Below are 10,723 nucleotides of genomic sequence, written 5' to 3'. Positions count from 1 at the left end.
ATTGTATTTCTCATTATCAGCAACACTGTAATGATTGAGAAAAGGAGGAAACATGCCGCCCCATAGAATATCACGGATTTTGGTAATACCATTATCCAACGACCCTAAGTATCTCTATGTCAACGTCATTAGGAAACAATTATATATCCGGAAAGCTAGAATTATTTGTGAATTAACTAATATCCAAAATTGCCATGTTTAAGTCAATCTTTTCCGTTTTCTCCTCTCTCATTTTTCCATTCAGCCGAACCACTTTGTCTAGGTGGAATGCAATCCTGTATTTTTACTGGTAGAATGGAGTTGTTTTTCATTGTATTATGATCAAGTATCATATTAGATGAAACCTCAAGAAGAGTCTTATCATCATCAATTTGCGATAATAATGATAAGTTCAAGGCCGCAAGAACCATTTTCAAATCATCCTCGTCTATTTTGTCCCTCGGTATAACGTTTTTAGAGCCATGTTCAACATACTTTCCCGTAACATCGACGATGTAATGATCAGATATCGCGAAAATGTATGACATTTTCTTTCCCCAACCTTTACTGTATAAAAGAGGATTGTCAAATGCGTTTTCACAGGAATCTATATGTACCCATCTTTGCAAATTGTCCGAGAAATATTCGCACCAAACATGGTCTTCCATATTCCAGACATACCTCACTTTAAGCCCTAACGATTTCATCAAAAGAATAAAGCAATTGTTCCATTCACCACACCTTCCTCTTCTAGTCTCCAATAGCTTGCTTGCTTTGTTATACCTTGGAAATTCTATAATATTTTTGCATTTTTGGCACTGATATTGCTCCACAATAGAGGCTTGACCTTCAAAATGCTCTTTTAAATGTGGTCGCCCACCCCATACTCTTTGTATCTTATCTTGTTCCGTGTTACCACACTTGGGACATTCTGGTTTGTCGACCCACTTAAAGAATTCTTCCTTATACCATTTAAGCAACTGTTTGACCAATCTGTCTGTGTAATCTGAAGAATTGCTCTTTCCTTCTTTTTCTAATCGCTCGTAAATTGGCGATGCAAGTATGATATCTAGGGCTTTACTTTGGTCATCCTCGTTACTGTATGATTTCATTAATGAAAGTAACGATATAATTTTTCGACAAAATGCATTATTACGTAGTAGTCCTTGTATTTTTGCATCCTTTTTAACTTGGTTAAGTAAAGTATTCGTGCTCTGTCTTCGAGTATGAGACAGCTCGATCTGAATATTTGATGCAATTGTATCTAACGATGGTAATGTAGACACTGCATTTGACATCTTTGAAAATTTTAATCAAAGTTCAACCTCCAAGGAATAATATATCAAATTGTCTTAGCTTTGATCTTACATATGCGTATGATAAGATTCATGTGGAATCGAAAAAAACACAAGGTTGATCCAGCATCCCCGTATCAGGAAGCATCAGGAGAAATAAAATAAAATGTTTGACCGCAAGTAATGCACGGATGTCTACCGAAACTGAGATGTTTTGAATGGGAGAGAGGCCCTAAATGACCACGTAGTAGTAAAACCAAGAGCTCACAAATGAGGAAAGAATAGGAGTAAAAAATGCGAGAATACTTTTGTAATGTCAATATATTTGTCTGGTAATTATCAATGTGCTATTAATATCAACGTTTTCATCTAATGACGATCAAAGTTACTTGTTAGGTGGAAATACAAAGCATTTTACACGGCAGGAAATCTTTAGCTACACGCTAGAAAAATTAAATTCCGCGCTCCGAGGAAGAAAATGATTCTCCTATTGTTCGAAACGGCTCAATCTAGGTCTATCGTCTAACATATAGTACGGTGAAAAACGATACCATTTCTAGTGACATTTGTCCTGTCCCTATAAAAAGTCCTATATCCCTTTTAGTCCCCTTCCAAACCTTCAATCGATTTATGCATCACAAAAGGTAGCTCATTCTCTATGGTTACTGGTGGTGAAAGAAAAGGCAAGGCCAACAAAAGGGTGGCCTTTCTTTTCACACCAGAGGTTGACGAATCGACCCCAAAGCAGATGGATGCATATATGCACGAACTACGTATAAGGGGTTACTTTATACGAATATTGACGTGGCTTACATTTGTAATCGGTATGGGTTCGATATTTGGCCTATGGGAATGGTGCTTCAGTTTGTACTCAGCGATGTTATTCAATACACAGGTTCCTATAATTGGACCGGTGATCAGTTATTTGAAATTAGCAGTATCTGACAAAATGGTGGTGGATCACTATTACACATATGCATTTCTTCTAAACTTTGTCATAATATGGCTTTGGTGTGTGGCATCATGGTTAGGTATGAAACTATTCAGGCATAGTAAGGGTGGAGGTTCATGATGATTCTTTCTGCTTAGCCTCATTTTGGTGTTGGCAATCTCTGCTTTTTTTTTATGTGTGTACTGCTGCTTTTATGTTAGACTTCATATTTGGTTACGTCTTTGCCAATGCAATTAGAATATACACAAGGGTTTCTGATATTAGTATATATATATGTATAGATGTTATTATGCAGGTCTAGTAACCTACTCAGTAATTTCTGCAATGTACACGTCCTTGCCTGCCTTTAAAATAAGCAATTTTTCATCGATGAGATCTTTTCTCTTAAGTAAATTGCGTGGATCCATGAGTTTCATCTTCCTCGATTTTCCATTTCTCACAGCACCTGTTTTCATCATTCTTCTAAAATGATTTTTAGATTTAATACCATGGGACATTATGTAAAGCAAATTTGGTACACTGAGACCCAATGCCTGCTTCATCGTAAGTTTGGTTAACAAATCTGGTTGCACACTGAATGCCTCGATTATTTGATCTGCATCCACAGTCTTCGGGTTTTCAAATATTAACTTACTCATATTGTGATTAATTAGCCCGGTACCATCACCATAAATCAAGTCGCAAATCTCGCAAGCAAGCACCGTCTGTCCAAACCTCGTATATTTATCATGCATATGTGCCTCAACGACTTTATCTATAACAGGTAATGGAAGAAGTGAAAACATGTGTAAGAATCTCTCCACGTCCTCATCCGCCACCCGATACATGAATTGGTATATGTCAAATGTTGGAGTTAATTCGGGGTCAATAAAAATCGCATTACCCGCACTCTTTCCAAATTTTACACCCGATGCAGTTGTTAATAATGGTGCTGTCAATCCAAAGCACGAATTTTGTTGTTTCTTACCGTTGTTTTTATTGTCCTCCTTGTTAAGTCTTGAGATAAAATCAATTCCAGCTACTATGTTACCATATTGGTCTTTGCCGCCTACCTGAACATCCACACCGTAAGTTCTGTTCAAATAGTAGAAATCATAGGCCTGTAGCACTTGATATGTAAATTCATTAAATCCAATTCCTTGCTCCGATGAAATTCTTCTTTTCACGGAGTCACGAGCTAACATTTGATTCACTCTTATAAATCTACCATAAGTCGATAAAAATTGAAGCATTCCCATTTCTCCCCACCATTTATAATTGTTTTTCAAATCCAACACCCCACAGTTTGTATCATCTATAGCTGGATTTCTAGTGGATGCATATTTAATTCCTGTTTGAAAGAAGTTTAGAAGTTGGTGTGATATTCTGTAAACGTGATCAGCTCTACTATCATTAGTCATTGATGTTCTCTCGGTAGTCCTGCCAGACGGATCCCCGACAGCTCCTGTCGCGCCACCGATTAGTGGGAATATATTGTGACCACGTATATTGAAGTGCAGCAATATCATAAGAGGAAGGAGGTTTCCTAAGTGAAGAGATTTAGCAGTCGGATCGGCACCGCAATACAACCCCACTTTTTTTGTGGCTATTATTTTCCGGAGGCCATCCTCATTAATGCAAGTTTTTATGAGACCCCTATCATGTAAAACATCAAGCAATGGTTTCCTCAGCTCAGCCTGGCAGTCTTTCTCCGTAATTGTGATGTCCCTACTCTTTAATAATTTGGTTATGAATGGTGAAATTTTACCAGCATTAAACGTACGTACAAGACCACTGGTTGAGAATAGCCTGCGACTAAATGCCTCGGTTAAATTTCGCAATCGCAATGTGGGCATCTTCAAGCGTGTTTAAATGTTTAGATAATGATTATGTTTAAAAAATACATGTCACATATAGTTCGAATGCACATAACGGTATGTTAGTTTTAATGTGATTGTTTTTTATTTAACCTAATTATGAATTTTTTTGTTCCCTCCCGGTGAAAAAATGTTTTTAGTAGAAAGCGCCGAAGTTTCCTACAAGTAAATAATAATAGTAATATGTTTCCTTAGCATGGCCTATGTACGTTGGTAACGTTTTTTCATAGTGCTCCCCAGCTTAACTTGATCCTCAGCTTTGCGTTTTATAGAATTGTGCTGTGTGTCTGAGTTTTCTATCAGTTTCGATTCATCATTCTTTTTCACTAGCTCTTTTATCACTTCACGCCCATCAACACCATCTATCTTCCTGAAATATGGTTGCAGCCTCCAGTATGGAACATCTCTGTATCTTCCGCCCCAATTCTCAAGTTTTCCTACTTTAATTTGATCAATTTCGTCCATGTCCTTCTGCAGGTATATTTGCTGAACTGCTTTTTCAATCAGCCCCACAATTTTGTCTAGTTCATCCCACGAAGTCTTTCTCGTGATTCGGGCAATCTCGATCCTTATATCTGTTCTTGTTGAAAGGAATTTTTGAAGTGCTTTAAATAGATGTGTTTTAAAGCATCTTTTTGATTCTCCTTCGCCGCAGCTTTTAACAATCTCGAAATATTCCCGAACAAACTTGTCCACCCTGGGAAACTGCTTATCAATATCATTTGTCTTTGTCCAAAATATTCCCGGATTCGTAAGATTTCCCTCGGCCGACATTACAGCATCACACTTTGTTTCCCGGATGCACCGTTCTAAATCATCCTGATACAGAATATTTCCGTTAGTTATAAAGACTGTATCTTCTGGAAGGTTATCTCGAAGATAGCGAATAAGTTTCCAATTTGCAATTCCTGTCCTTTGTCCTTTCATCTCTCGTGTGCGACCATGAACTGTAAGAAACTGTGCACCGGCATTGAGGCACATTTTGGCGTATTCAAGCGATTTTTCCCAGTCATCAAACACCCGAATTTTGGCCGTGACCGGAATTGCCAATTCTGTGTGTAGTTTGTGAATTAAATTGTAAACCGTGTCCCACTCTTCCATCAAAAAAGAGCCGTAATGGCCTCTCTTTGCAATACCTTGAGGACAACCAAAGTTTATATCAACAGCATCGCATCTTCCCGCCACATGTTTGGCTGCAGATAAAAGTACATCGGGGTCATTTCCGCAGAATTGTATTATAAGTGGTCTATCAAGACCAGGTTTCCCATCTAAAGGTGAAAGCACCGTATCTCTGAATTTTTCCTGTTCGGCAAACAACCTAGAATGGAGCATCGGAGAATAGCATAAATCTGCGCCATATCTTCTAGATAATATTCTCCAGGCAAGATCCGACCCATCAACCATGGGTGCTACAATTTTCTTCGGGCATCCCAAATTTTTATAAAGCTCCCTACCTTCATATTTCGTCTGTCTTGTTTTGAGATTCTCTGTACCATTCAAGGTTGGTTGGTCATGCTTTAATGATTTTCCTGTTGTCTTACTACTCCCCATCTTCCCTACCGTACATATATGCCTTGAAATAGTGTTTAAAAATAAGCCACTCAACCAGGGTGATATAACCAAAAGCCTTGCCCTAGCGGTTGATATCATAAGACAAATTCTTGCCGGTAAATCTTTTGTAAGTCTCATCTATTAGTACTCTAAGGAAATATGATATCAAATCCAAAAATTTTTCAGATGCCCCCAAGATATTTTGATGTACGGATGTCAAAGTGTGTATATTTCTAGAATAACGGATTGTATTTTGTTTTAAGTCCAGTAGGAAATACTTAAGTACATATCTCCTTTTGTTGGTTGCTTTATTTTTTTAAGTATGATCCGTGTTACTATATAGAGCTGCTTTTCTCCAAACCTAAAAATGGAGCGGGAGAATAATTAAAGTTCAAACTTTACTATTTCGGAATGTATGACAGCTTTTTCTGTACGCAAAAAAAAGGATTACCTTTCTTCCAGAAACTGAAATGTTGTAAATAAAATTTCTACGATTTAAATTTAACGCATTTTAGTATCAGCATTTGAAAAATGATTCAAAAACAAAAGCTCCAAACTTTCAGCACTTCTAATAATCAATAGGGGATTTATTATGTAATTCGGGATTTAGGTTTCAAATTTAACTCTTCACCAACCCTATCAAAGTAACTACAACAAACATTTAACCTTTAAAGATAGATATATGTAAATTCATTTTGTATGTAGTAAAAACAGCATTAACCCTACGCTATGCTATTCAATAAAAAATTAGTACATGTAGACATGTTCCAAACAGATGCAAAAGTAAAAATAAAAACAAAAAGAAATCACTCCGAATTCCGTGATGGATTTGATTTAGGTGTAAACGTGGACAAATGCTCGTGAATGGCTGTTGCTCTTGCCTTCAAAGCCTCGGCAAAAACCAAAGCAATCGGCCAAACAGGTGCATCTGCTAATATCCGAACTCCTAATGATAAGCACCGTGCACTTAATCTTCCAGTAGCAATTATTTCTGCGACATGCGATAGACTCTGAGAATCCAGAGCCAATTTCGAAATTCCATCATCCAGTTGCTCCACATCTAATGCACCGTTAGCCTGGACACGAAGAAATTCTGCATATGATGTATGGTTTGCACCAGGTGGAAGCAAATTACTTTCCACTTTTTTGAGAATCGTCTCAGCCCTCAGCCAAAGAACACGATCAGCTGTCGCCAAACCGCCGGACCCCTCCGGTGATCCCAAATATTTGTTTGCCCAAACCTCGATCGTGTAAATATATTCAGAGATTAGTAAAGTTGAAGTAAATAGGCACGTTAAAAAGAAGATCGGAGTACGAATTGATGTCTTCTCCGCATCGTTTGTTATTGATATAATATCAATCCACAAATTAATCACATCCAAGGAATATGAAGTAGAATCCCTCAGTGCCTCGTGGTCTACTGCCAATTTTTTGATCTCCTCGTTCATCCCATTCCAGTCCCTCGTCCACATTTTTGAAAGAACAGGCGATATGTACACACATTTATTGATTTTAGCAAAGGATATTAGAGGCAAGATTAGCTTCAACTCTGCACTCATATTTATTGTGTGTAGATTCTGTCCCCTTGGAACCAAAATGCCACCGTTTTTAACAAAACAAGCCTCCCAAGTTTTGATCAAAGATTCGATGTATGGTCTTTCATCCATCCTCCATTTGGCAATTTTAGCTCCCAAACCTTCTTTTGACGTTTCAATCGAAGCGTGCTCATCATTGATGTATCCATTAACAGACATCAAAAGTGATAGCATCCCTCGCAAACCAACTGTACCATCAAGAGACAGATTTGTTAAATCATGCCACATATCTCTATACGAATTTGTTCCGTCACTCAAGCGAATTAAAGCGAATTTAGAGTCAATCCTCACATTTCTTTGTTTAAGCTGATTGAGCCATTCATTGTAACTTTTCGCTTTCCACAGATCTTCATAAATGCAAAAAGAGCCACATCGTATGTCTTCTGTGCCAAGTTCAATTTCCTCTCCAGTTAGACAACTGAATAAAGTACAGAGATAGTAAAGAACATGAACTGTTCTTATTCTAGATTGGGCAAGAATAAAGTAGTCATGACAAACTTCAAGGAGTTGCTGCGAAGTTGCCGTACCATCATTTAATGTTGATATATCAGCGAACAAGGATGGCGGAAGAAGAAATGTTTCAAGTGGCATATGTAGTTTTGTTGCCTTGACTAAAGAGACCAAAGATCCAAGTTGGCGAGCACTAAGTCGTGTGACTTCAACGTCATTATGGAATAAACCCAAGAAAAGGTGAAGAAGTAATGCCTGCGTTATGTGCAAAGGCACGTGATTGAACTCATGTTGCTTAAGTTCGGATTCCATAAAATTATGGATTAAAAACCGGGAGAAATTGAATAGTGTGGAAGAATTTCTTGCATGAAAGCAGTATAACGCTCCAACGGCTGCCATAGAAAGCATCAATGGAATCTGATCCAGATGTCCCTCAATATTTAAGGAAGGTATATGAATGAAAGGGAAATATTTGTCGAATTTGAGTCCGTATAATGCTAGGTACCGGTTCATATCATCCAGCTGAGGAAATTGCGTCTCTGAAAGATCATAGGCATTTAGAATATAACGTCTGAGGTCTTCTGAACACCGGCAACCTGCAATTTGAGATGTCACATTCGGAAAGGTATTATCATGACGAAGAATATCCATCTGTCTGGATTTAAAATACTTTCTGAGATTTTGACCACTGTGCGTTCTTTTACTGACATCCAAAGCTGATGATGAGGAGGAATTATCTCCAAATCCTATGCTGTCACTCACTTGAGGAAACTGCGTATTAATAGGAGCATTAATAAACTCGTTCAACAAATCATCCGTCTCAGAATTTGTCACATGACCATTAACTGAAGCCGAAGGTGCTTGATTGAAGGCTGATCCAGAAATTTGCTCTAATTGATCTAATATCGGCATATGATCAATGTCTTTGGGTTGCATACTTGACATAGAGCCAATTGATACAGGTGTCTGCGTACTGAGACTATATTGGATAGGAAGTGATGAGCCGGTAGAAGATCCTGTTGATGAGTCTATTCCTGTGCCTGCATTAATATTCGTGTTAGCAAGATTTTTATTTGTTGCGCCTGTCACGATCGGTGAAATCTTGGTATCAAATATTGACCGATAGGGGAGTTTATCAACGGGATGAAAAACTTCTGATGAACCTGTTGTAAGCTGCGGCATGTTTACATTAGAATCTAATCCCATATTTGGATTATTATTTAAACCATCCAACTCTAGATTTTCTAAGGATCCAAAATCAACATACTCGAAATGTCCATCCGACTGATGCTTGAGTAAAGGCGAGGTGAAATTAACTTCTGAAGGTGCTTCTTGCTCGACACTATTCAGATTATTAGGTATTATACTTTGCCCATGTAGCTGTTGAGCTGAAAACCCGGTATACGAACCAGATGCGGCAGCACTAAACGATGCATGTCTTTGATGCTCAAAATTTGAAACCTCATGGAGTATGGCCTCAGGTACATGGATGGCATCCATAGCAGCTGTTGAAGTAAGTCCAAGTTTTGTTCCCTTTGGAGAAACAGTCTTATACTGCATTTTTTCTATCTTTGCTTTCTTTCGTGTGACCTTTTCTTTGTTAAAAACTAATTTGCCATTAGAATTGATTGGTTCCATCAGATAAACGCCTTCAGCAAGTTTTTTCGTCTTCCGGGGAATTGGTAATTTGGTACTTGTGTTATTCTTCACTATGTTTATGTTCTTGTTTAGATAATCACTGATTATTTGACCTTCCTTTGGCACTATCTTCAAACCGCGTGGCTTTTTTGGCGCATTAGCCCTGTCATTTGTTGGTAACGAAGAATGAAGTTTTTGTTGATGTCTCAATACCAAATCCCTACGTGCAAAGCATCGGCCACAAGCTGCACACTGAAATGGTTTTTCATTTGTATGTGATCGCTCGTGTCTTTTCAAATGTTCTAGTCTCGCAAATGCCCGAGTGCACGTAGGACAGACATGAGGGCGACTCGGATTTGGTGAATCCCTGGTACTTGAATCCTTATTTGATGCTTGTCTTTTTTTCATTGAGGTGACAGCTCGCTTACTACCTTTAACAGCTTTTGGTCGAATTCCAGGTGCCTTTTCTAAGAGAGGCGAGGCCATCGTTTCACAAGTTTCTCAAAAGTTAATGAATTAAAATGACCTGCCGTTTTCGTAATTGGAAAAAGTGATAAAGGTGGTGTTGTACAAGTAAGCAAAAATAACAAAGCGGTTCCTCCTGTAATCTTGCTTTTGCACCTCACCCTATGAGAACAGTCGTGTTGAAATGAGGAAGTATTACAGACAGAAGTAGCTACAGTAAAGTTTCGGAAATAAAGTTTTTAAAAAAAAAGTGCTTGAATAGGATAATAAGCCAGGTTGGGGTGAAGGAAATAAGAATTTGTCTCAAGAAATTTATTGTACCTTTTTTTGCGACCAGAGAAAATTATATACGGCGTAGATTATTGAGAGGCATACGTATTATTACATGGTAAAGATTCACACCATTGTCAGTTTCTTTATTATCATTAGGATTGACATCAGGATTCATCCACTATTCGTTTTAACTGCACAGCTTTTTTATTTCTCTATACATGCAACCTTCTCACCCACCATGTAGATGGGTTATTAATATTAAATAATAGTCCCTTTCTAAACTTTACCTTGTTTTGCCCGTGTATAGTATATATTTATTGACTATATACACGTTGAAATCAATGTCCGTAAGCCTTTGAAAAAAGGTACCTGTCACTCATTGAGCCACGTCGATATATTAAGAAGAATATCCTGTTTTCAATTTTTCATACTGTCTACTCTGTATTGTTATCCATAGAATAGTTCACGCTTGATTTTTCTCTCCATGGGTGAAAGAGCTAAAGATTTATTTCTCTTTGATCTTCTGTCTAGTTTACTATCCTACTATGAAAGCAAGTAATCTGAATATTTCTGTTCTGCTTATTTACACTGAAATATCGGGCAGATCCCACTTTTAACAATCATTCCTTTGACTTTGGAACCATCATAGGTGTCACTTCATAATTTTTT

At 37.8% G+C, this 10,723-nt stretch overlaps 5 protein-coding genes across 5 annotated transcripts; 1 reads left to right on the top strand and 4 right to left on the bottom strand.

Annotated features, from left to right (window-relative positions):
• Positions 1 to 203: 203 nt before the first annotated feature.
• BRETT_000872 (uncharacterized protein) lies at positions 204 to 1,277 on the bottom strand (the record flags this gene model as incomplete). The annotated part of the gene is made up of 1 exon (XM_041279431.1): positions 204 to 1,277. One exon carries the CDS (start codon positions 1,275 to 1,277, stop codon positions 204 to 206), a length of 1,074 nt encoding a protein of 357 aa, XP_041137645.1.
• A 655-nt stretch (positions 1,278 to 1,932) lies between these two features.
• BRETT_000871 (uncharacterized protein) lies at positions 1,933 to 2,346 on the top strand (the record flags this gene model as incomplete). Its single annotated transcript, XM_041279430.1, has 1 exon — positions 1,933 to 2,346. The coding sequence occupies one exon, from the start codon at positions 1,933 to 1,935 to the stop codon at positions 2,344 to 2,346; it is 414 nt and encodes a 137-aa protein (XP_041137644.1).
• Positions 2,347 to 2,531: 185 nt separating this feature from the next.
• Positions 2,532 to 4,061, bottom strand: BRETT_000870 (uncharacterized protein; the record flags this gene model as incomplete). The annotated part of the gene is made up of 1 exon (XM_041279429.1): positions 2,532 to 4,061. The coding sequence occupies one exon, from the start codon at positions 4,059 to 4,061 to the stop codon at positions 2,532 to 2,534; it is 1,530 nt and encodes a 509-aa protein (XP_041137643.1).
• A 222-nt stretch (positions 4,062 to 4,283) lies between these two features.
• BRETT_000869 (uncharacterized protein) lies at positions 4,284 to 5,633 on the bottom strand (the record flags this gene model as incomplete). Its single annotated transcript, XM_041279428.1, has 1 exon — positions 4,284 to 5,633. One exon carries the CDS (start codon positions 5,631 to 5,633, stop codon positions 4,284 to 4,286), a length of 1,350 nt encoding a protein of 449 aa, XP_041137642.1.
• Positions 5,634 to 6,439: 806 nt separating this feature from the next.
• On the bottom strand, positions 6,440 to 9,802 carry BRETT_000868 (uncharacterized protein; the record flags this gene model as incomplete). Its single annotated transcript, XM_041279427.1, has 1 exon — positions 6,440 to 9,802. One exon carries the CDS (start codon positions 9,800 to 9,802, stop codon positions 6,440 to 6,442), a length of 3,363 nt encoding a protein of 1,120 aa, XP_041137641.1.
• Between the last annotated feature and the right edge of the window lie 921 nt (positions 9,803 to 10,723).

Source organism: Brettanomyces bruxellensis, chromosome 8 (assembly GCF_011074885.1).
Source record: "Brettanomyces bruxellensis chromosome 8, complete sequence".
In the NCBI taxonomy this organism is placed as follows: Eukaryota; Fungi; Ascomycota; class Pichiomycetes; order Pichiales; family Pichiaceae; genus Brettanomyces; species Brettanomyces bruxellensis.
Note: the sequence above shows the minus strand (reverse complement) of the source record. Positions and strands in the feature narration are given on the sequence as shown.